This window comes from Mustela putorius, unplaced genomic scaffold, assembly GCF_011764305.1.
Source record: "Mustela putorius furo isolate JIRA1106 unplaced genomic scaffold, ASM1176430v1.1 tig00000585_pilon_pilon_pilon, whole genome shotgun sequence".
In the NCBI taxonomy this organism is placed as follows: domain Eukaryota; kingdom Metazoa; phylum Chordata; class Mammalia; order Carnivora; family Mustelidae; genus Mustela; species Mustela putorius.
The window spans coordinates 2,886,076-2,912,624 of record NW_025421424.1 but is presented as its reverse complement, the minus strand read 5'-3'; the positions used below and the strand labels follow the sequence as shown (position 1 = coordinate 2,912,624).

At 39.9% G+C, this 26,549-nt stretch overlaps 1 protein-coding gene and 1 long non-coding RNA gene across 3 annotated transcripts in view; one reads left to right on the top strand and one right to left on the bottom strand.

Annotated features, from left to right (window-relative positions):
- Positions 1-20,990, bottom strand: part of WARS2 (tryptophanyl tRNA synthetase 2, mitochondrial) — a 93,218-nt gene extending 72,228 nt beyond the window's left edge. For both annotated transcript variants that reach the window (XM_004771049.3, XM_013045075.2), the window contains exon 1: positions 20,880-20,990. In XM_004771049.3, the coding sequence (XP_004771106.1) occupies positions 20,880-20,969 (90 nt within the window). In that variant the 5' untranslated portion in view covers positions 20,970-20,990. The remainder of the gene's footprint in view (positions 1-20,879) is intronic.
- Positions 20,965-26,199, top strand: LOC106003643. The gene is made up of 3 exons (XR_001176249.2): positions 20,965-21,104; positions 23,682-23,844; positions 25,177-26,199. It is a non-coding gene; the product is annotated as an uncharacterized LOC106003643 (long non-coding RNA).
- Positions 26,200-26,549: the final 350 nt, after the last annotated feature.

Here is a 26,549-nt window from a genome sequence, read left to right as displayed (position 1 = left end):
GAAAGGCCAACCAATTTACTAGAGAAACACAGTTACCAGGCAATAATAAGTGCCTGTTTGAAGACTTTGGCCAGGAATGTAAAGGTGAAGTGAGTAGCCCACTATGTAATATTCTGCAGCCACGCTGGCTGCTTGGGGACAAGTGAGAAGAAAGTCAAGAGTAGGCCGGGTTTCGCTGAGTACACGCAGCAGAGGGAGAGACTGCAAAGGAACTGAGAATATTTGCCAAGGAGCAGTTTATGATGACAGTGGAGTGGAGTGGTGGGTGGCGAGAAAGGAGTCAGGTCCATGGGCTGGGGACACGTTGGGGTTGGAACACAGTTGGCGTGTGAGTGCCCGACGAAGCGAGCTGGGGGTCGGCAGGTGGATTTTGGAGAGTAGAGCGCTTCAAATGTGAGGTTTTGCAACTATGCAACTGCCAGTGAGGACGAGATCTAGAGCTGAAGCCTTGACTGTGAGCAGCACACTGACTTAAGCTGACTGAAGTTAAAGGGACTAGTGAGCAGGAACAAGCCAGATAGGATGTTGCCACTGCCCCTGCATACTGGGTGGGGAGAAGGGGCTTATCCCTCTACCCCTTGCTCTTTTAGCCTCACCTCTGTAAGATTCAAAGCCGGGGCAGGTGAGTCCCACCTAGTGCTGGAGCTCAGGTCCTGTGCCTTTTCTTATTCATTCTAGAAATGGAGGAACCCCTCCTCGGGCTTCCTTAGGGATGGGCGTGGTCCTGCCTTCCACTGAGCTCACAGAGGGGATTCTCTGAAACTAAGAAGGGGTCTGGACAGATAATATCAGTGAAAGAAAAGAAATTTTTTTTAAGAACAAAAGGTAGAAGATAAATTTGTTGCTGTTGTTTTTTAATTGTGTAAGTCTGTGAAGGACTGAACTGCAGAGGAGACAGCCAGGCACTGTTCTAGATACTGGTGAGATGAAGGTGCAGGAACAGGTCCGACCCCTGCTCTCTGGGAGCTCATCTTCTAGTAGGGGATCTTTGTCCCTCCCAATGCCTGTTGCTATAGTCTTTCCTGCCGGCTAACCCCTAAATTCTTCCCGTAGAACTCACACTCTTTTCACCACAATAAATAATAAAGGGCTTAAAATGTTAAATAATTAGTTGAGGTAAAAAGAACCAAACCTATTTATACTAAAATAGACCCAATAATACCAACAGCTGTGGTAAATACAAATTAAGCACCCTGCTATGCCAGGCTCTTCCCGATCCTTCCTTTACTGTCACAACACATCTAGAACGTGGACACTGTTACCAGTTGCACTTCCATGCATAGGTGACCGACCAAAGCACTAAGGTGTTAAGTCACGTGGGGAGGAGGCAGCAGGGCCTGGAAGTCTGGCTCTGATAATGTCTTTGTACCACAGCCTTTCCTCTGTTGTTTCCAGTTTGTGTGGTTAAGTCGGGGAGGAGATCTGAAAGCAGGAAAACCCTACAGGACAGGCAAGCCACTGAGTGCAGAAAGGAGAGGGTACCCTAAAAGGGGCCAGGGAGATAGAAGCCATGAGTATATGCCCAGAGCTCAGAGGGATAAGGTGGTCTGCCAAGAATCAGCAACCTTGTTTTGCCTGATTTATGGTTTGGAGGAGAGTCTTTGTTTCTTTCTTTCTTCCTTCCTTTCTTTCTTTCTTTCGAGGAGATTCTTTCTTTCTTCCTTCCTTCCTTCCTTCCTTCATTCCTTCCTTCCTTCCTTTCTTTCTTTTGAGAGAGTAAGAGCGGGGATTGGGGAGGAAGCAGAGGGAGAAAGAGAGAGAGAGAGAATCTTAGGCAGGCTCCACACCCAGCTGCATGAGCTCGACGCAAGGCTTCATCTCACAACCCCGAGATCACAACCTAAGCCAAAATCAAGAGAAGAATCCTTAACCTGCTCAGCCACCCAGGCACCCCTTGTTTGTTTTTCTTAACCTAGAAGAACTACTTGCTATTCTCAGTATCAGGAGATCTGAAGGGAAAGACAGAAGAACAGAAAGATTCTGAGAGGAGAGTCCCTGAATGATAAGACTGGAGTGTGGACAGTTTGTCCAGTTTGGAGCAGAATAAATAATAACTTTGGATCTACTGGATAAACTGAACAAGGTACAAAACCAGAGTGCTGCTTGTCCATGATGCCCCTTCAGTAAGCTGGCTGGACCCCAGCAAGGGCTTCTCCAGCTGTCAGCGCGAGAGACTTGGAAGCTGCGCTAGTCCGTAGGTTGCAGCGTGGGGACCATTCCTGTCCACAGGAAGAGTCATGTCTGTGGTTAGGGTTTGGCAGCTCTTTCTACCCTCCCTTCCCAGGGTAAGAGACAGAATGGCAGCTGTCCTACAATTTTTCCCTATTGCACAAGCTATAAATTCATCCCTAAGTACATCCTGCAAAGATTCAAACCAAAGCTTGCTTTATCGGCGCTTAGAGTTAGATGGCCTCGAGCTACCTTAAAACACAGCCATATGCTCCCTGATATTACAGGTCCTATTATGCAAGGCTCCTCCCCAATCCCAGAGGAGACCAAACGACATGCCATTGCTCGCTGTTGCTTCCTATTCACATTTTTAAATAACAGAATAAAAAGAAAAAAAAAAAAAAACCCAGCCACAATTGGCTCCAGTTGGTGTGAATAATGAGATGTGGTTGTCAGATTCCTGGAAAGCCGCCAGTATGGTCATTAGCTGGCCGATAGCAGGCCCACTTAGAAACAGGATAAGGAGTACAACGTTAAATGAGGTCAATTTTAAGGAGGCGTCCAGTTTGGCGTTTGGGTGTGGGACGAAACCATCTATGAATTAAAACCCTCCTTTCGTGAAGTGCCCTCCCTCCCTAAGAAAAGGGGATAGACTGGGATGAGATGGGGCTTCCTCAAACCGAGTTTGCCCAATTAAAATCTGGTCCGTTTTTGAAGTCTCTGCTGGAAGAATCCTAGCTTTGACAAGTTGGCAGTAATCCTTGTGATCTATTTTACTGGGATATATATTGTCACTGCAAAACTCAAACATTCTACAAAACTGGAGAGCAGACCTGCCCTGTGATCATTAGACAGACTGGACCAAGGGCCTCAAGCCTTTGATGCCCCTGACATATTATTTTCTGGATGGTGTCCAGCAACCCAATGCAGAATAGCTTTTTCTCTACTGTATCCAGATGGCAAATGGAAGAGATCAAATTCAACAGTTTCAGAGCTAACCTTAATGGATGTGAAAGGCTGGATTCTCTACTAGCTGTTCAGAGATCTATGATATCCCCCCCCCCCCCAAAAAAAGCCTTTGAACAAAGAGACAAATAATTGGCTTTTTTTCTCTCTCTCTCTTCAAAACTAAACCATGGATGTGGTAATCTGGTTCAAATCCATCTTCTGGTTGAAAAGGACAGCCAAATATCTGATCAGTTCTAATCACTGACACTCTCATGACACTTTCTGTGAAGTTCGGATGAGTGTTGTTCTTAATCTTGTGGACATTTTTTTTTTCTGCCCTTCAAGCAGATATTTTCAATCTTGTTCTATTTCCTCCAAAACTTTAAGAAAATATATCTATCCTAAATGTATAAGCAGCAGCTTCTTAGAGTAAGATTCTCACACCCCCAGTAAAGACTGAATTGCAGAACTGGCTAGCGTGAGCCTTACATGTTGGTTACTGCATACATTAGAAGTTCACTTATAAAGCCATTCATACAGAAAGGAATAAGGTATGAAGGTCAACCTCACTCTCCAGACAAGAGGCTTTATGGATTGAAGTACCACAAACACTTCATGAGAAACCATTGCACATAAAAACCCAATGGTGTAGATCATAAGACCAGCTTTGTAACTGGTTAGAGGCAGCGAAGGCAAGGAGGAAAGCTCACTATTTGAAAGGAAGGAAGTCTACCTTTTGTGAGTTAAAGTAGGAGTTTTTAACCACGGTTTATGGGCTTCTGAAATGGCACACAAAGTTTTGAGAGTTTATGGACATGTTTTTCTTGGTAGAAGGTCCACATTTTAATCAAAGGAAATAGTGACCTCCCCCACAAAAAGTATAAGAACTCTGAGGACAAGACTTAATAGAAACAGGATGAGATACATTAACATATCTAAAGAAAGACTATGTCCCCTGGAGGGCAGAAGCTTAGAAAAGCAGCTCTCTTGGGAAAACCTTGGCCCTGTGTTTTATTTTTATTTTTATTTTTTTTTAAAGATTTTATTTATTTATTTGACAGACAGAGATCACAAGCAGGCAGAGAGGCAGGCAGAGAGAGAGGGGAGGAAGCAGGCTCCCTGCGGAGCAGAGAGCCCGATGCGGGGCTGGATCCCAGGACCCTGGGATCATGACCTGAGCCGAAGGCAGAGGCTTTAACCCACTGAGCCACCCAGGCGCCCCAGCCCGGTGTTTTAAAGAGCTGTCCATGGGAAATGGTGCTGTGAAAGAGAACAAGAATATGTTGCTCAAGGAGCAGGTATGTCCCATAATGGAGATGACTTGATTACACTAGCCAAAAAGGTGATCTAATGAACTCTCCTTGTTTTGATTCCCCACCCATCAAGCTACCTTATTTAATAATCCGGTTTTCTAATGAAATTTGCCTGCAAGTAGAGACTATGGTAATCAGTAAACAAAAGTGACTGGTACTCTCTCATTCTAAATTCACAGATGATATGTGGTCTGCGTGTGGGTATGTGCATGGACTTGAGTGTGTGTGTGCACATGTGTACGTGCATTGGTCTATGAAACATTTTCCTCATTTGGCTTGTGGGCAGTCACCTTTTCCTACTTTTCCTTCCACGCATCTGGATACTACTGTCTTGGTTGGTTCTTCTCATTATTCTAATCTCTTAATGTTGCAATGCCCACAGGCTTAGTACTTGGAACATTTCTCTTCTCTTTCTACAAACACTAGGTAAGTGATCACATCCAGTCTTAGAGCTTTAAGCGCCCAGTCTCTGTACCAAAATCTCACATACTTTCAGCCCCATCTAGACCTGACCCTTGAGCTTCGGTCTCATGAATCTTAACTGCTTACCTGACATCTCCACTTCGATGTTCCCTAGGCATCTAAATTCCACATATCTAAAACTCAACTCGTCTGCGCCCCTAAGATTTGTTCTACTTATAGTCTTTACCATCTTAGTAAGTGACAAATTCATTTTTCCGCTTGCTCTAGCCAAAAGCCTTGAAATTGGTCTTGACTCTGTTCTGGCTTTCATCCTACATCTACTCAGAAAATTTTACTGGCTTTACCTCCTTCAAAATAAATATCCAGAATCTGACCAGTTCTCATGAAACCATTTGTACCACTCACCCAAGTTCGAGCCATCACTGTCTCTTGCTTGGATCTTGGATCTAGCCACCTAACTGGTCTCCTTGCTTCTATCCTTGCTTCTCTGCATTCTATTTTTAACTTAGCAGTAAGAGGAAGCTTTAAAACCTTCATCAGATCATAACATTCCTCTAAACCAAGTCCTCCAGTGGCTTTCCAACTCAACCCATGAAAAAGACAGTCATCATAATTGCTTCTGAGGTTCTACATAATTGAATCCCCACTTCTGTCTATTAGCCATCTGACTTCATGTCCTTCTCCTATTTTGGGCAGCATAATTCAACCCAAGGTTAGAACCCTTGCTCCCTCTCCTTTTTGGCTATGTGCATTTTGTTGCTCCTGTAACGAGTTACTTAACATCTATTTTTTAGATCCTCATCTGTCAGCACCAGCACTGGGTTTATACAGGACTGTTACGAGAACTACATGACTTAATATTTGCAAAGTATTTAGAGAAGTATCCAACACATACTAAGTACTCTATAATATTTGCTAAACGAAGGAAACACTCATTTTTCTTCAGCCACATGAGCTTCCTTGCTGGTCTCCAAACATGCCAGATTAGCCCGCTTCCATTCTCGTTTGCTCCACGTGGCATGCTCTCACCCCAGATACACACTTCATACATGCTCTTACCACCTCTGTGTCTTTCCTCAAATGTCACCCTTTTGGAAGCCTTCACTGACCACCTAATCTCAAACTGTACTTACCATCTCCTGTCTCTGCTTTATTTTTTTCTTCCATATCACTTTTTATCACCTAACACATTATATATTTTAATTACTTATTATTTGTTTCTGCCTCTGAAATGTAAGATTTTTGTTTATGTTCTCCAATGGTCTGTCTCCAACACCTTGCACATTTTAAGCGTTCAATATTTGTTGAATACATCAATACAAATAAAATACTCATGACTTTATTACTCCCATGAATTAGAGATGAGGACACAGTTCACCAGGTGACAAATCCAAGTAATATTCCACTGAATAGTCTTTTAATAGTTCAGGAGACATTGGGCATAAATGGACCAAAATGTCTTACACGGCTACAAAACTCAGAGATTAACTGTTTACACATATTCAGCCCTTTGTTGTTAGGCTCCCACCTCTTGAATCCTCTCCTCCCATCAATTAAAGGCTTAGGAAGCTGGCTCTCTTTCTTCCCTAACTTCCGTTATCCGAGAGAGTTCAAGGATCAGGTACAGTATCCATGCAATACACAAGATTCGATACATCCGTTTGGTCTCTTCAGCTTCAAGCACCTACTCTTACAGTTAGCTACTGGACCTTGTCATCCCCCATGACTCCTCCCTTTTTGAAATAATAAATGTCAATATTCCACTAAGTCTGAAATCTTCTACCTTTCAACTCTTCATGCTTTTATTTCTCTTATACCTGCTCCCAAAGCTCAGTTAGGACTCAGAGCCTCTGATTTGCCTATTTTTTTTTCCTGGTGCAGCAGTCCCTATTCGTCCTCTCCTCTTCCCTACCCAGCCCCGCTCCAAGGTCAATCATTTGGACTCTGGTCTCTTTGTAACCCTAACTGCTCTTGCCATTAAGTCTCAGTAGCCACATAAAAGGCCAACCCTGGATCAAGGCTAGAAAGCTTGCTCTTCACTTCTACACCTTGTTAGCTAAGCACTTTTGGTGAAAAATCTCAAAGCAATGCAGAATTTACCTATTAAATTTAATCTATGGTTTCTTATCTCATTTAGGCTCTCAACTCTCAACACTGCTTATTGAATCCTTTTTCTAAACTCATATAGCCCTCACAATATGCCCTGTACTGTTCTAGACACTTATAATAACTCATTTAATCCTCACAGTGGTCCTCTGAGGTAGATACTATTATTTTCTCTGTTTTACAGAGGAAGAGATTAAGGCACAGAAAGGTTAATACTTGCCACGCACTTAATGCTAGTTAGGGACTTAAGTGGTGGAGCTTACTAGCTCTGAACCCTAGAAGTCTGACCACAGAATTCAAGATTTTAACTTACAAGATGAAGAAAATGAGACACAGAGAGGTTCAGTAACTTGCCCATGGCCATGTAGTTATCAAGTAGTAGAACTTGGATTTGAACCCAATCAGACTTTAGAGTTCATACAGTAAACCACTAACCTATCTCACCTCCTCGGCTAAGCCCTCGGAGAATTATACCCCACAGGTTTTGAAGTCCCTGATTTCCTATCCTATTCCCAGAAAACTGATCTAGACACACAGTCAACTTTCCTTCAGTCTCGGGGTTGATCTGTCTCTCCTAGTGTGTTTAATCATTTCCTCTGGATTGCATTTCTTGTTTCTTTCCATCTCTTTCCTGTATCTTCAACCTCTCCCTTCTCACTGGTTCCTATAATCATGCTCAAGTCATTTCCATCTTAAAAGGCCCTACCACCAAAAACTTTGTTTGCTCAGACCATTCTTTATAGCTCTCTTCCCCCTCTCTGACACTTCCTTCTCACTCGGGATCCACAAAACAACAATCCCTACTTCCTTACTTCTTGTCTCACTGAAATTAATCTTTGGCACCAATAACTCTTCGGAAGCTGTGCTTGATTATATCTTTAGTGACATACCAATTGTACATGCCAGTGAATAATTTTTTTAAACTATTTTTTTAAAGATTTTATTTACTTATTTGACAGAGATCACAAGTAAGCAGAGAGGCCAGCAGAGAGAGAGGAGGAAGCAGGCTCCCTGTTGAGCTGAGCGCCAGATGTGGGGCTCGATCCGGGGCTCGATCCTAGGACCCTAAGATCATGGCCTGAGCCGAAGGCAGAGGCTTTAACCCAATGAGCCACCCAGGTGCCCAACCAGTGAATAATTTTTAGTCGTTACTGGACCACACCACTATCTCGCTCTTTATTGCATCTTTGAAATCTTCTACCTCCTTGAAATCACCCTCCAGCAACTCTTCTCCTATCTCTGTTCAGCTTCATCAACTCTAGGCTCTCTCCTAGAGTTTGAGCCTACGGAGGGTTAAAAACCCTTGCTTTTTAAAAATTAGTTTTCCCACTTTACAGGCTTTTCTTGACGATTTCACTAAAGAAGACACAAATTTAAGTGCTATTCATCTGGCAGTAATCCTAACAGCAGTCATGGCTTTGTTACTCCTTTTTGAAGATCCACTCCTTTTTCTCTCCCCATCCCTCCTAACATGTGGTCCAGATGGAAGCTGGATGACCCTATCTCCAATTCTAAAGGTGGGTATTTGGCCCTCAAGAAGACAGGTATCATGGGAGTCTGACTCCCAAGTCTCCTATTTAGACGTTAAGACTAGAGCATACGCTGTGTCTCTAGTTGAGTCATAGACATGTTAATATATTCCCAATCAAAATTAAGGACACATGTCTGCTAAAGAATTTTTCTTCCATTTTAGAATGTGAAAAACAATGTGGGAGATGTCATATGGATGCTGAAACACTGGAATTTGCAAGACATTTTAAAAGATTTATGGGTATAACCGGTCCCTGATTTAACAAGATGTCTGGCCACTGTAGTCACAGACTTTATCTGGAAGATACTGCAGTCAGGACAATGATTATGCTGGGTTGATTTAAGGTTTTAGTAAACATGTCAAGGATAAATTGGTAACAAATATAACAATAAAACTTTCCTTATCAACTACTAAAATACTACTGGCCACTTTAAAAAGAAGAGAATATAAGCTCTTTGTATTATAGATTTAAATTCTGCTTGAATCACACTGCTGTACTCTTACTACGGTGCAAAGAAAAATAAACAGCATTAAACTGTAAGCTTACCAATGACTTCACTGTCTACATAGTATAACAGGACAGTGGGACCTAGGGCTATTTATCTATGAAGGGCATACCAAGACCAATAGAGCAAAGGTACTAGGCATAGTTTGACAGGTTGCTTTAAAGGGACTAAGGACGGACAATTAAGAAAAGAAGGTGATGTTGATATAATAAATGAGCTTTTTATTTCCTTCATGAGTTACATGAACTCTTGATTTATAATATTAGAAAACAAAACATCAGTTGTTGTATTAATAATACAGGACATTTATTGAACCAGACAGTATTCTGAGGCAAAACTATGCTCCAAATAAAAGGTTCTCATCTTAATCCTGTGTGTGTGTGTGTGTGTGTATACTCTTCTATATACAGAGGCAGCAAAATTTAAAATGATATGCATAGCAAACTGCAGTATAATAAGCTATGTCTATGAAAATAAATTTAGAGCTAGAGGAGCAATAAAAGTCGGTTATAGCAACAAGTTGGAAATGACAGCAGCCTTCTTGGAAAATCACTGAAAATAAAGTTGGTATCATCTTCCAATCACTTATAAATATCTGGATACTTAGGGCAATAATAAGATCATTTATGAACTGCAGCAAACACTGAACATCTTCTAAAATTAGATACATAGAAATATACATAAAATTGTATGGTTTAAATTCAACAATATGCTAAATGCCAGCGGTGTGCCCTTTCTCTCATCTGACCTCCTTGGCTTTACTTTTCACTGAATTCATTCAGTGAAATAATTATTGAGCTCTTTTTGTTACAGGAATCATTACGCCAAAGATTTAAATAATAACTCATTTTCTCACACATATAATTATCATAGCCGAGGCTCAACAGGAAGAATCCTTCCCTCCCCAGCTTTTATGACTGGTGGAGGTCTCCATGAATTTACTTCTGGTAAGATCTGCCTGCTGAGTAGCAGCCTAAGGCTGCACCTGTGGAATCCTGGTATTAATTATAAGCCATTTCCTGCTGGAGTGTTCATAAAAGGTCTAAATAAAAAAAGAGCACACTCTCCATCTGTCCTAAAGCAACTGCTTATAAACAGAGACAGAATATAAGGAAGGATGTGTTAATTTCTATAAGGAAAGTACAAAGTCCTATAAAACTTCAAAATGGGAGCAACCATTTCCAACTTCAGAACAAAGTTTCCTGGAACCAATATAGAAGTTCTGTTTTTGTTGTTGTTGTTGTTGTTGTAAATTCCAGTTAGTTAACATACAGGCTAATATTAGTTTCAGATGTATAATATAGTGATTCAACACTTCCATACATCACTTGGTGCTCATCATGACAAGTGCCTCCCTTAATCCCCACCACCTATTTTATTCAATATCCTCCAACCCCCACTCCCATTAACCATCAGTTTGTTCTCTATAGTTAAGAGTCAGTTTCTTAATTTGTCTTTGTCTCTCTTTTTCCCTTTGCTCATTTGTTTTGTTTCTTAAATTCCACATATGAGTGAAATCATATCTTTGTCTTTCTCTGACTGACTTCTTTTGCTTAGCATGATACACTCTAGCTCCATCCATGTCATTGCATTCTTTTTGATGGTTGAGTAATATTCCACATCATATATCTATTTTATACGTGTGTGTGTGTGTGTGTGTGTGTGTGACCTCTTCTTTATCCATTCATCATTTGGTGGACACAGGCTATTTCCAGAATTTGTCTACTGGAAATAATGCTACTATAAACATTATGGTGCATGTACCCCTTTGAATTACTGTTTTTGTATTCTTTGGGTAAATAGCTACTAGTGCAATTGCTGGTTGTAGGGTAGTTCCATTTTTAACTTTTTGAGGCACTTCCATACTGTTTTCCAGAGTGGCTGCACCAGTTTGCATTCCCACCAACAGTGTAAGAGCGTTCCCCTTTCTCTATATCCTCACCAGCACTTGTTTTTTGCATTGTTGATTTTGACCATTCTGACAGATGTCAGATTTGATTTGTATTTCCTTGGTGATCAGTGACATTGAGTATCTTTTCATGTGTTTGTTGGCCATCTATATGTATCTTTTGGAAAAATGTTTATTGATGTCTTCTGCCCATTTTTTAAATTGGATTATTTTAGAGATGTTGAGTTCAATAAGTTCTTTATATATTTTGGATACTAACTCTTTAACAGAAATTCCATTTCAAAATATCTTCTAGTTGAAGGTTGCCTTTTATTTTTGTTGATTGTTTCCTTTGCTGTGCAGAAACTTTTTTCTTGATGAAGCCCCAATAGTTTAATTTTGCTTTTGTTTCCCTTGCCTCAGGAGCCATACCTAGAAAAAGTTGCTATAGTCAATGTCAAAAAGGTTACTGCCTGTGTTCTCTAGGATTTTTATGGTTTCAGGTCTCACATTTAGTTCTTTAATTCATTTTGAATGTATTTTTGTGTATGGTGTAAGAAAGTGGTCCACTTTCTTTCTTTCTTCCTTCCTTCCTTCTTTTTTTTTACATGCTGCTGTCCAGTTTTCCCACTACCATTTGTTGAAGAGACTATCTTTTTTCCTTTGGATTATTCTCTCTTGTTTTGTCAAAGACTGACCATATAGTTGCGGATTCATTTCTGGGTTTTCTGTTCTGTTCCATTGGTCTATGTGTCTATTTTTGTGCCAGTACCATATTGTTTTGATTGATATAGTTTTGTAATATAACTTGAAGTCTGGAATTGTGTATTTCTGTTTCATTTTTTTTTTTAAATGGTGGAATACAGACAAATAAGAATGGGAAGAAAGGCCTTTCCATGAAGAGACAGTGGCATTAACAAAGAAGTAAAAGGGAAGAGCTCTGTGCAAACTTAGAAATTCTATGAACACCAAGACAAAGGATCCATGTAATGTAAGGCAGCAATGGCCTAGAGAAGTGTTTTGGATCTAGACTGTGGAAAGTCTTGTATGTGGAGCTCTAAGGGGACTAAATTTCATTAGAGGCCCCCAAAGGTTGCTGAGCAAGGGGAGAAGCCATAATTAGAATGCTGCTTTAAGGGGATTAATCTGGGAGAATGATTTGGGGGATGGGGAATGGAAGGGTAGGAAAGTATGGTGATGGGGGAATCAAAGGATTATTAAGATTGATAAGGGTAGAGGAGAGAAAGTTCACTGAGTAGAATTATATGTTATTGAAGAAATCATCATCATCCAGCATAAATGACCCACTAGGTTCTATGCACTGGCAAAAAGACTTTTGCGAAGAGCCATATATATATATATATGGCAGGAACTCGGATCCACATATTCCTATAAGCATTATTATGAGTACCTTACAGATGAGAAAACTAAAGTTTAGTGAGATTAGATAATTTGCGTGGCATCACAGAACTGGTACAACCAGGCCTAACTTGATCCCAAGAGTCACGTACCTTCTGCTTTATTGCACTTCCTCTTGAGAAGGGGCCAGTAAACTTTAAAATGACAAGTATAATGTTCATGTGATTGCTTATTCTCTAGACATTTGCTTCTCTAGGTCACTGAGTTTCACAGCTTGCTGGCATGGGGTTGGCTGGCCAGCCATTGGAGAAGCCAAAGTTGCCTGCCTGGAGAGAAGGATCTTCCTTCACAACCAAGATGGCCAGGTAACTAGTATCCTATGGAAGGCCAACCTGGCTCTCTCCCCGGAACTGGCAAGAGCTTCCACATAGCCTGGTCCTTAACATCTCCCTTCGGACACCCTTATGCCGCACACTTAGCCTCTGCTTAAGAGACCTCTTTTCTCTTCCAGCAAATTTATGGAATGGCTGCTTAGCTCATTCTCCCCACGGGAGGACAGGAATCCAAATCAGGGATTTGGGTAAACAGCTCCATATCCCTTTTCCATTACATTCTCCAGCTTCCTGAAAGGGGCCCAAGGTAACATAGTGAGTAAAGTGTGGGCCTGAACGACTATAAAGTAGAATGGCCCATGCAGTCTTTGTTCATGGGGAGTATTAGGAAAAGGTTATGAGGAGTCTTTTATTTGGCGTGTAAAATAAATTGTTCAATGTCGCTCATTTTAAAACCTCAACAGCGACCTAATTAATGTACTAACGAGAAACAATTCACTTTAATTCATTCACTGAATTAGAGGCCCCTTTAAAAGCTCCTTGGAATGAGGATTCCTTAGCATAACATTTTTACTTATCACTTGCAGAAATGGTCCACACCACTAATTACTTTCATCTCTCCTGTTTTCCCACTTTGCACCTCTCCTACTTTTGAAGAAAGTACTCTTGCCATAAATCCCAACTAGACCCTAGATAGTGGTCCCTTGGTCATCCATCAGCTTCAGCACTCACCACCTCCCCTCTGCCTGCAGTGCTGTGCGCAGTTTGACCTTTTAGCTATAGACTATGTGTAAACAGAGCTTCCTACATGCACCTTGGGACTCATGTGTTTAAAGCCCTGATTTTATACACAGAAATTTTAGTGGCAGTAGCCAAATAGAGACATGGAGATAAATTCACAAGACACCTTTGCTCCTTCATCATAATTCATTGAGTCAAACAAGAGTGTAGAAGCAGTGACAACAAAGGATGATTTATAATTCTGCTCTACATGTCACCATGGCAAGATATATAAGTGGCTTTCATGAAACGGATTTAAAAGTTGCAAGGCAGTTATCAGAATGGTACCATGGGTAATTTGTTCCAAACTTTAATGGCATTTTATTACAGTTAGGGTACAGACTTTGGAATCAGGCTACCAGGGTTTATATCTTGGCTCTAACATTTGCTAGCTATGTGACCTTGGGTGAGTCATTTAACCTCTTACTATTCTCATCGACAAAACGGGGTTCATATTAGCACAAACCTCCCTGGATTAAATAAGCTAATGGATGTCAAGTGCTTAAAATCATGCTTGGTACATGGTAAACATAAATGTGTGCTAGGATCACCTCTACCATCACTATTGTTTATATGGTGTTTGTTAATAATGCTAAATGATTTCAACACAAATATGAAAATAACATCCATTTAACCAAAACCTTAAAGAACACCGATATTTACTTAGATTCATCGTTATTACAACTGTTTAAAAAAATTAGAAGATGAGAATGTAATCAGTGAGTCAAAATTTTAGGTGATTAAATAGTGAAACTTGGTATGCTGCACTCAGGATTAAAGAATATGTGAAGCATTTTGGAGACTACAAAGTGTTACGTTAGAACAGGATATTACAGAAGATAAGAGATTCCACTTGAAAATTTTTTGCAAGGTGAGATTTGTTATTTTATTTTAAGCTTTCACATACCCTTAATGAAAAATCTACAACTTATCATCCTAAAAACCTGGGATAAGCAGCAATGGAACCAAAGTCATTCATTTAGGACTCTAACCACAGTGGACTTGCCTGGCCCTATAGTGAGTCCCAGTCAGAGCATCAGGGCAGGAATGCAGAGAGACTGACAGCCCTGCATGCTGGCTCCTGTCCTAGCCTAGAGGGCAAGGGATTGAGAAGCAGAAGCAATGAGAATCTGCATTGGTTAGAAATCAGGGTGGCTTAACTCTGCCTTTTATTTATTTATTTTTAAAGATTTTATTTATTTATTTGACAGAGAGAGGGAATACAAGCAGGGGGAGTAGAAGAGGGAGAAGCAGGGTCCCTGCTGAGCAGGGAGCCCGATGTGGGGCTTGATCCCAAGACCAGGAGATCATGACCTGAGCTGAAGGCAGACACCCAGTGAATGAGCCACCCAGGAGCCCTTAACTCTGCCTTTTAGGAGACATAGTGGGCAGTCAAAAGGCAGTTCCTTAACCAACCAGAAGTACATTCAAAAGATGCCAGGATGACTGTGTGCCATTAAAAAAAGAAAGCTGGAGATGAATTTTGATAAATGGCTAGAGGCCCAACAGAACTCAGATGTCAGGGTGGTGTGAAAACCTTGACATGATCTTGACTCATCCAGTAAGCAGGGACGTTAAGAGAAAGTGTTATGCCTCCTATTGGGAATAAAAGATACGGTATTGCTAAGAAATGATATATAGAGAAAACTGTAAATGCTCAGACAGAGTTAAATTAAGTCAAGCTGGAGTCCATGTAGCACCTCTGTGCCTATAAATTATCTCTCTGCATCCAGTGTCTCACACCAGCAGAGCAGTGGCCACCCTCCATGAGTAAATGTCTCCTGTGGAAATTCAAAAAGACGCCTTAGGCCTCATGTTGCAGTCTCTGAGAAATTCCTGAACCCTGGAATCAAGAATGGAATCAAGAGCAGAGCTGGATAACCGTTCTTTATGAGGAGGCTAGAGGCTAGAGGCCGGGTTAGTTATAATAATGACTGAGGGAATCCAGAGAACCATCTTTGTGTACAATGATCAGCATACTACGCAGAGGTAAGCTGGGTTTAGAAAGAAGGAAGGAAGGAGAGAGAGAAGAAGAAAAATCAACTACTATTATCTTTAGTGCCTGTGCAGCTTAAAATAAATGGAACATACGTTGCATTTTATTGATAAAATACACACATATCAAAGTGAATACTCTCAAACTACTTATTTTCTGTGCAGCTCCTAGAACACAATTCATCCATCATATGTGGTCCTCGGCCAGCAAACTTACTTGGATATGTTAGGAAGCTGAAGTATTTTTCAAATGTCATCATAAGAAATTTAAGATTGTGTGGCCTCATCTCCCAGGTCCTTGTTTATGTGTGGGGGGAGGAGATGGTTTGGGGAGTGGAGGTAGTGAGGTCAAGGAAGCAGGGCTCTAGCTACTCCTCTACTCCTGAAATCAGAAAAACTCTGCTTTTATGTTTTATCTAACAGGAATTGATACAAAATCTTATTTGGTAAGAGAAAAGACGACTGGACCGGTGGAAAAAGCATATATGAGGCTGAATTTGAATCCTGGTGCTGCCATTTACTAGCTCTGACCTAGGAAAGTTACCTAATCTTTCCAAGCCTTAGTTTCCTCTTCTATAAAATGGATACAATATTATTTGCCCAAGATAAAGTATGTATAGCACATAGCACAGGGACTTAGCACATAGAAAGTGCTAGCTACATATCCATTCTTTTTCTGAAAGACAGGATTTTGTATGGATATAGGCTTAAGTATATATATTTGGGTAAGTCTCTGCAGACAGTTCTTCTGTAACTTGCAGCCATGCAAAAGACTGAGAAAGATCTCAGGGAGCAGCCTTTACTCTCTTTAGCAATTCCTGGCTGTGGATGCCAAGAACAGTTACTACCAAAAATCCTCAGCATCTACTTACTATTCCTCCTCTTTGTTTTCATCAGTTACCATCAATAGTTTCCACTGTCTACTCAAATATACTTTTAAAAATTATTTCTAATAAGCTAAGTCAGTTCGCAAGGAAAACCAATCTAAAAAGGTTTCTCTCTCTCACTCTCTCTCTCTCAAATAAATAAAATTAAAAAAAAAAATCTTAAAAAAAATAAAGGGGCACCTGGGTGGCTAAGTTGGTTAGGCGGCTGCCTTCAGCTCAGGTCAGGATCCTGGAGTCCTGCTCTGCAGGGAGTCTGTTTCTCCCTCTGACTCTCCCCCTTCTCATGCTCTCCCTTTCACTCTCACTCTCTGTCTCTCTCTCAAATAAATAAATTTAAAAAAAAAAATCTTTAAAAAGGATTTTAAGTGAATGGACTCCTAGGCGAATTAAGCTTAAAAGGGCCATTCGAGTGGGTCCATGCAAGACCATTTAAGAAAAGCACAGAGATGAAATAGCCCCCATCAAACCAGCTCAGTTATTGTCTTGCAAAATGATGTCTATAGAAGCTCCTTAGAGCTATCCAAGCTGATTAGCTCTTGTTGCAAGTTGGATGAACAAAACAGAGCAGAGACAAGCTAAGGGAAAAGTCACTGGGAAAGCTACCCCATTTTAATGTCATTAAGATCACAGAAACCTACAACAAATATTAATTGCAAAACAGGGAAGGAAATCCCAATAGTAAATCTTACCATCCTAATTCCACAATTAATCAGCGTTGTGATTTTAAGCAAGTTACTTAACTAAAGTCAGTTTCCTCATGATTTAAAATAAGGTGTTAACACCTGCCTTAAAGCCTTGTTATGAACAATTTCTTTTTGGTGGTATTCTTGCCAAAGACCTATAACCTAATCATGAGAAAACATCAAACTAGTAAATAATTAACCAATCCTCTTCAAAAGTGCCAAGGTCATGAAAGAGTGAGGAAGTGCCATAAATTGGAGGAGACATGCCAGCTAAATGCAACATGGGATCCTGGATTTGATCCCAGACCAGGACCTGTAAGACTAGTGGAAAAACTGGTGAAATTTGAAATGTGTCTTTAGCTAGTATTGTACCAAACTTATTTCTTGGCTTTGATCATTGTATTATGATTATGTAAAAGGAAGCTTGGTGAAGGAGGTAAATTTTGCTAATTTTGCAACTTGGTAAATCTGAAATCATTTAAAAGAAAAAAAGTTTAAAAAGTAGCAATTGTTTGAAAAGCCTAGTCATGAGAACTGAATACAAGAAAAATAATTTAATACATTGCCTTTTTTTTCTTTTTCTTTTTCTTTTTCTTTTTTTTTTTTTTTTGCAGGCATGATTGCTTCATCTAATGGCTAAACTTGGTAGCCATTAACATTAGGAATGGTCTGTTAATACTGGCCACACCCTGCTTCGGACAGCTAAGAGTGAGGCTTGTTGTTCAACTGCAGCAAAATGTGGACATTTTACACTGAATGACTCCAGATATTCTTGCAAAAGTCTACTATCCATCAATATTTCACTCTTGGTACAACACCATCATAAGTTAAGGCTTCAAGAAGTGTGGATTCTGTATTTGGCCAACGATGACAGGCTTAAATTTACCTAATGCAATCACTATTTAAACGTAGCATGTCAAATCTTCATTCCTCTGACTCTGCGACTACTCTCATCTTGTCAAACATCAACAGTTTTTTGTGAGGTCACACCTGGCAAAATAAACAGCTTTCACATAAATTGTAGACAACTCACAATGAGTATGGCTTGAAACACTGTTATTCCCGGTTTCTTTCTATTTTTTATTTGAAACTTGAGTCTATCTCTAGACTTGAGGGGCAAAAGCCTGCCTTTGAGGTAACCAAAGGTCCTAGAAGCCAACCTTATTACTCAAGATTTTGTTTTTTAAAGAAAACATTGAAACAACCTAAGAATCAAAATACTTTATCAGTCATAGTTTCCAAAACAGCGCTGCCTTGGCTCACTCACTTTGGCCTCTTACCTCAGGGAGTAACTAGGTAACCAAACTAGTAACCAGCAACTTGGCTATTTCTTAGTTTCTGATAGAATCATCCATATGATAAAAACGTAGTTTCTATTAGACTATTCTCTTGCAAAATAATTTTTGTTTTCTACAAAGGTTATGAGATATCGTAAAAATGTCCAATACATCTGGTTTAAGAATCTAATTCTTCCTTCACATATTTCTGCATCTGTTCACAAAAATCGCTTTGACTTCAAAGGAAGCTTTTCAAGAGAAAAAGAAGATACATACAGGAAAAGTGGCCATAAATTTCTATTCCTTTTCTAAGGCCATTTTAATAATAGCACTGTGGGACAAGTATCTATTTAGGTTTTTAGAGATCTAAAATATCACAGATGATATTAATGACTATGCATTTATATGGAGATTTACGCTTTAACACTTTATTCTCAGTCTAAAAGTGATATATCTTCAATTTTGAACATGTGGAAAATATAGAAAGTCTAAAGAAAACTTAAGTGATTTTTAATCCACTATTTAGGAAGACCAAAGCAAAACAAAAAAGTTAAGACTGGTTGTTTCCTTCCAGTCTTTTTTGTGTGTGCATATATTTAATAAATAGTTACTTACAAACAATATTATAATTACACTATGAAAACATTTTTGTATCTTTTCTCAGTTGGTTTTTCAAAAGACTACATTAGCTTTTCAAACCATCATGGTTAATGACTGAAAATCACATGTAGATTTATACTTTAAAAAAGAAATGCTCTTGCTTACAATTAATTCTTAGTCTACTCAAAGATAAATTAAAGGTTTGGAAACACTGATCTGTTCTGGAAATTCTGCATTTTTGAAACTATCTAGATTAGTAGTTGATTAACCTTAAGATAACCATACTCATTAATTCCACTGAAACAATACCAGAGGTTTAAGAACTTTTCTCTTAGCATTTATAATAACTTAGTGCCCTAAAACTCCCTGGGTAATCATTAGTGGGCTCTAGCTTATTTTCCTTTTCTCTCTGATTTTCTATTTCTCATAACATCCTCACCTCTTCGGTTTAGAAAGAGGAAGTTTGGAGCTAAGGTTTAGTTACTTTGGTACCACAGGTTTTAACACGCTGTTAGCTAGCTATAAAATAGTAATCAACCAATTCTGGTTCTGCAGAATCAAACCCTCAAACTTCAAAGAGAGGAGTACTGAATGGATTTATCTAATTTTGAATCAATTCTTACCTAAAAGTGCTGCCTGAAATGTAAAATAACACTTAAGTAGCTGTTTCGTTGACAACGAATGGTATTTGGTTGACAACAAATGGCATTTGGTATCTGGTATTTCCTTTATCCTTAAACTAATCTGGTGAGGCCCATCTCAAGGAGGAAAACTTAACTAAAGAACATTAAGTAATTTATGAGATGACTGGAAAAACAAGTTAAACTCAAATCTTGGTTTTCATAATTCATCACGTTGCCTTCCTTTGGCTTCATAATCATGGAGCCACAGATTTTCCAAAGCTTGAAGGAACATTAATGGGTCAATCAGTCCCACCCTTCCTCCACCCATTTTATTAAAGAAAATAAATCCGGGGAGATTGACTTGTCCTGCCACAGAACTAGCGAGTGGCAGACAAATCTCTTGAACTTCGATTTCTTAATTTCAGGTCTAGTGCTCTTTTCCAATACACCAGTTCCCACACAAAATCCGCACACCTATGCATTTTAACCACGAATATGCGAGGATGCCAAGAAATCATCTGATAACCACTGAATCTCAATTTTCTTCACAGCTCCCTGAAGATATGTCCCAAGAGATGTACAACAAAGTGCCTACCACCAAGATCGTACTTGTAAGACATTTAGTAAATGTCTGAATGAGTGAAGTAAGTATCTGAATGAATGAAAGGTCAGATATATAAATATATCACCTTTCACTCATTCAGATACTTCACTCATTCATTTACTAAATGTCTGAATATATATATATATATATATATATATATATACACTGTATAATATATATATATATTTCCCTCCTCCCCCAAGAGGGTAAAATTGGAAATACTGACGGGGTGGGTTGAAGCTGGTGTTCATGCTCTCAGCACGACAGGGTAACGAAAACAGCAACTTTGGCATCTAATAATTTCCTTACAGAGCCTGCTCCATGCAGGTGTGCCTTGGGGAATGCGGAACCCGAGAGGAAGACGCATGCACACGTGACACTGATAGGCCGCCCTGCCAGAACGAAGATGTCAAGTGGGCGCTCCGACTTAAACCGCCCAATTCCTAACAAAACCTCCTCTAATTTCTCCACTGGCCCCTCAGTAAGAAGGGTGAAATAGTAATGGGACCGTGAGAAGGCGGGCAGCTGGGGAAAGACCCGCCTTCCGGTCTGTGAACTTCACAGAGGACCAGGCTTCCCGCGTTGCCCGGCAACAGCGGAACAGGGAAAGAGGCAGAGGCCAAGCCGGCTAGCGGACGCGCGCTCCTGCCCTCCACGGCGGGTGACGTCATCGCGCATCCGTGCGACGTCGCCGCGTTCCAAGTAGGAAGGCAGTCTTCGGAGAGCGGACCTTACGAGAAAAGCGGCTCGGTATTCTCCAGTGGAAACGCGGGGAGAGAAACCAGTGGAGGGAGGGGAGACAAGAAGGACCTAGTCGAATCGGAAGCTGGCGGGAGAAAGGCCAGCTGTGGTTACCTGGGGAGTCTGAGCAGCTTCGGGTCCTTTATGAAGTGCCCGGATGCAGCTCCAGCACCCACGCGCCTTCCACATTGAGCGCATCGCCATCTTGAGAGGGGAGGAGCCGTAGTGACTTGAGTGACGTCTGCCCAGAGAGCCAGTCCCAGAGTTGCGGCTGTTTGGCTTGCTGCGTAAGCGCCCCGGTCTTCCGGGGCGTACTGGAGTCCGGTCTTTGCCCAGCAGGTGGGGACAGGAACGGGGCGGGGCTTGGCTTTTTAGTGTTTTCCCTGGAGACCTGGTCTTGGTGCAGGCTTCCTGGTGGGAGAATGTCTTTCGGGGATTTTAGTAGCAGCATTTCAGATTGAAAGTCAAATAAATTGCCTTTGGGCTTCTAGCCATGCAGAGGCAGCTTTTAAGAAGTGTCTCTACGAATGTGGCCTACCCAGTGTGGTTAGAGTGCATTAAGTGGTCCTATGAGACTTCTGTGGCCTCATTGATGCATTCTGTCTACAAATCTTTGTTAAACCCATCTACAGACCTTTGTTAAACCCTACCATCTGCTGGCTACTGAAGGTGCAAAACACCTATGTTACATGGCCTAGTGCATAGCAGGCAAATAACGCACTGTTTCAAGTGTTACAGAAGCAAACCCCAAGACTGGGGAAGAGGGATAGTTATAATTGTGGCGCTTAAGCCTGGTCCAGGGAGGGCTTCAGAAGGTGATACCTGATGGAAGAAATTGTTTGCATTTTGGGTTAAATTATGAGAAGAATCCACACTGCATTCCTGCTTCTGCTCATGCCCTCAAAAAGCTCCCAGACAGAAAAGAACCTATCAATAAACATGTAGCAAGAAGAGATTAGTCAGAGTTCCTTTATGTGTTTTCTTGTATTTATCTATTGAACAAATACTGAAAATTACCACATTTCCACAGGGAGAGGTACAAGATAAATGGAATAAGGATGCCCATACTCTTAAAGCAACTGAAATCTTAACAGGTTAAGACAAAGTTTGTGAATTAAAACCATACATTAAGATCTCTTAAGAGTGGTACGAAGTACTGGTGAAATTTAAGAGCAATTGGTGTAATGTAGAAAGAAGCAGGGAAGGAATTGGAATGATGAAGGCCAAAAAAACAAAAACCCTAAGAAAATCAAGTGTTATTCTTAAATCAGTTGAGTTTGGTTTTGTCTCATAAATTTGAGATGTGTGCTTTAGTTCCGAATGTGATGACTATTAAATAGGTCAGGAGGTCAGGAGAGAGAGCCAAACTACAAAACGGATGGTAATTAAAAGTATGGAACTCTTTGAGACCACCAGGTAGAATCTGTGGAATAGAAGTGCTCAGATGATGGAAATGAGAAGAAGTAAGTAGTCAAAAGATATTTACAACCCCAAAAATGTGGTGGTTACTGAAACTGAGCTAAGAGGCTTGCCAGTGAAAGGGATGATTGATCATTACAAAGATGCACAGTATCCCTTGTAAACATTCAGTTTTATAAATGCCTAAACATTAAAATACTGTTTTTTACAGATATGTTATTAATTAAATTAAATGACCCTAGGAATTAGTAAGGTTAGACTTCTGACATGTTCAGCCATCTGGATTAGAAGATAAAACCTAGCAATAAAAGGAGGGTTACAGCAGAAAGCTGTCACAAGCCTGCCCACTTTATTTCCTCAAGCAGTAATTTCAGTCTTTTATCTGCAAAGACTCAACGTGACTGATAATATTTCCATGGGAGATACTTCCAAGGCATATTCCCATTGAAGAGGGTATATCTGAACACAAATGGAACAACTTCAATATCTATTTTTTTAAAGTACCTGAAACTTAGAGTAATAAATAAACTAAGCGTAGAGTAGTAAATTGTTTCCCATCACAGTAGTGACTTGATGACTCTTGAGTGTCACTCAGCCAGCCAGGTTGCTCCTTGAACAAGGACTAGGTTTTATATTTTTTAAATTTCTCCCGGCACCTAGTATAATACTTTGCACAGAGCAGGCACATATTTTAAATCTAAGTTTTACTTCGACAAAGTATGTAACTAATTTTCAGAGGTTGGTATGTTTTTAATGGCCGGGAGGGAAAGCTGACAGTAGAAAAGACACTAGTCTTAATTTAAAGCAAAGCTAGTTTCGTCTGCTTTTGTTCTCTTACAACCACATTCTGAAATCTTTTGGCATTGGGAAAGTAGCATGAAAAGCTCAACATTGTGTAAGGTCACCATTTTCTGCTCCTCTAAGAAGTGCACTAGTCAACATATTTTAATGAGAATTTTAAATTTTAATGAGTCTCAAAGTATCTAATTTTGTTTCTCCAATTCTAAGTGTCAGGTTGGTATTAGATATTGATCAAAGTTAATCCTGCATCTTCAGGAAAATTATTATTCAGTGTCTCTTTTAATGAAAAATTGTATAATACACTTTTGAAATGTTTGCATACAAAGTGATTAACATTTTACAAGCTTGCATAATGCAGGAGTAGTTCGGTTACATGAGAAGTTCACTTGTGGAATAGTTCATTGTCCAACAGTGTTTTTAAATGAAGCATCACTGTATTTACTGGCACTATTTCACCACTGCTATTATTTTGGTTTGTTGGTAAGCCAACGAACTTTAGTAAAATGATATATAAATGTTGTACTCAAAGCAGACTTTAGATACAGTTAAAAACTTGTATAGTCCTATACTTTTGGCATACACTGTATGTCTACAGATGTTTGTGCCTACAACTTTGAAAACTTGTTTAAAATTTGATTTCTCATCAACATTTTTATTTTATAATAAGTTCTGGTAATTCTGCTCTTTCCTTAACAGTCCCTGCAAATCTTGTCTTGCTTGAAACAATAGATTAAAACCAGACTGGCAGTTGGGGAACGCTTTCTATTGCAACCATGTGTGTCAGAAGAAAGGATTAGGTTTCCTTGTCCAAGAACATCAAGGGGAACCTCCACCTCTGCAGACACACCTTTATTCCTCGGTAATGGAGAGTTTATATCTAGTTAGATTTAAATGGGATAAGGAAAGAGTTTAAATCCACTCTTAGCTCTAGTAGTGTAATCAGCCCTCCAGTCTCAAAGTATCTAATTTTGTTTCTCTAATTTAATTCTAAGTGTCAGGTTGGTATTAGATGCTGATCGAGGTAATGGAGAGTTGCCCTACATATTTATTCACTTAAGGAAGAATTTTGCAGACTGCAAAGACTAGATGGCATCTATGTTCAAAACTTACTTAAAGCACAACCCATTCACCTCTGACCTTTCCTTTATATTAAATACGTTTTTCAAATATGGAGGAGGAGATTCCATAGTGGAGGTAAACCTTGCTCTTCATAAGTTGGGGTAGGGCCATGCCATCTTATATTGGACTCAGATTCTAAGGACCTAAATCAAAGTGATACAGAGTCCACCTTTCTGTGAGATCACTTCTGAGTGTCACTGAAGTATGCGGGAAACTGTAACAATGACTGGGGGATTGCCTTCCCCCCACCACCATCTTTGGCTTAATTCTAGTTCTGCCCCTCGTTTCATAGCGATGAAAGTAATCCAAAGATACTAAGTACCTTGACAAAAATCACACAATGAATAAGAGTAGGATAGAAAGAACCACAATCTCCAGACAAGGTCTGCATTAAGTGACACCAGTATAAAGTGAAGTAGCTAAGGCTAGGGCTGATCCAAAGGCAAGGTTTCACCTAAAGACACATATTTGTGTCACGTGTCCAAGTCGAGGCAACTAAATGATTTTTAAAGGGTTGATGTACTCATCTCTGACCCCTAACATTAAAAGATGCTGTCTTTCCCTAGCAGTCTGTGGTGAAGTGCATATTATACCATCTTCTTTGTGTAAGGATAATAAGCGGGGGCTTATCTGGTCTTTGGGAGAATGGCTTAGGAGGCTTAAGGGAGACTTTACTATCACTTTCCTGGAAGATGCCATCTAGCAAAATTAAAGAAGTGTCTCTGTGATGTGGGTAGCAAAATAGAATTTTTCTCAGAGCACCTTTCCCTTAAAATTAAGAGCCAATGCATAGTTTCATCCAGATTCAACTTTTTTTTTTTACCTTAAAAACCATCTTTCCCACTTCACAACTGGGACTGGGAAAAGGTGGCAAGGGTGGAAAGAGAGCAGACATAAGTGGATAATTTGCATGTGCTGATCTTCAGAGAAATGACTCCATTACTTGTAGAATCCTTAGCGTGGGGTGCCAGGAAGAGGACTGATTATATGGGGATGGTACAGGCCCTGGAACTTTTGTTCATACTTAATCTTTTCTCTATATATGTTTTTCAAACTGCTGTTTCCACATCAGAGTACAGCTCTTCAAAGAAGACAGAGAATTGCTCCTGTAAGTATGGATCCAGAATGGGGAAAACAATTTTCTAGAAATGTAGGAGACTACTTTCAGTATTTTCTATTCCCATTGTTCAGTCTTAAGATACATGTTCCATGGAAGAAATGGAGCTTAGAAATCAGCAAATTAAAGTTTTGGAAGAGCATTTTACTTTGTTCTCTCTCTTTGCATGCCGTATCTGTCCCAGAAGGTACGGCCCTGAAGACAAAACCTATATGTTACCAGAACACTCATTCTGTATTAAAATCACCCTTTGCTCCCAGCTACTTCATAATGGGTGAATAGGCTTCCCACTTCTGAGTCTATGTTTTACAAAAAGAACTAGGTCTCAACAGAGTTTCTTGGAGTGTTTTTTAAATAGGCTCCTTTCTATTTTGTCTAGTAATCAAACTCTATTAGATCCTTTCCCATATTCTATCTCTGTGGTGTGATGCTAGGAACGACTGAAAGTGAGACACCATGGTTAGATCGTGATCTTTCTTAAAAAACAACATGAAAAGATAATCTTGATCTCCCTGAAGCAGGGAGAGTGTTAAACCTCACTGCCTCAGTCAAATCCCATCTTAACCAGTTAGATCTGGAAAAGTTAGATTTTTCCAAAATCCACTGACAGTTGCAATCAGCTGTCATTTTCTTTACTTTTTGTCCTTAATAAGTAGAAGTGAGCATGAACTCGGAGAAAATTTGTATGCTGACCCCATTACTGATCTCAGTGAACCATTTAACCTTCATGTGCCTCTTTTTTCATATCTGTAAAGTGAGTAAAAATAGGATGGATACAAAGAAAATGAAAACACTAATTTGAAAAGATCTTCTGTATCCCTATGTTTATTATAGTATTATTTATAATAGTCAAGATATGGAAGCAACGTGTCACCTGGTAGACAAGTGATTAAGGAAGATCTCTCACACACACGTGTGCATGCCTGTGTGTGCACACACAGAGAATATTATGCAGCCATGAAAAGGATAAGATCATGCCATTTGAGACAGCATGGATGGAACTAAGGAGGTATTGTGCTAAGTGAAATAAGTCAGACTGGGAAAGACAAATACCATATGATTTCTCTCATGTAGAATCTAAAAAAGCAAATGAGTAAAGAAAAAAAATAATCAGATCTATAAATACTTAACTACAGCTACTCTCCACCAGATAAAATGGGCCCTACTTGTCATCCTGTCACAGCCAGGTTAGATTTATGAAAAACGGAATATTAAACTTTTCTCACCTAACTGTGGCCATGAGATGGCTTTCCACATATCTTTTTTTTTTTTTCTAAGAGAACATGCATGTGTGAGTGTGGGGAAGGGCAGCAGGAGAGGGGGAATCA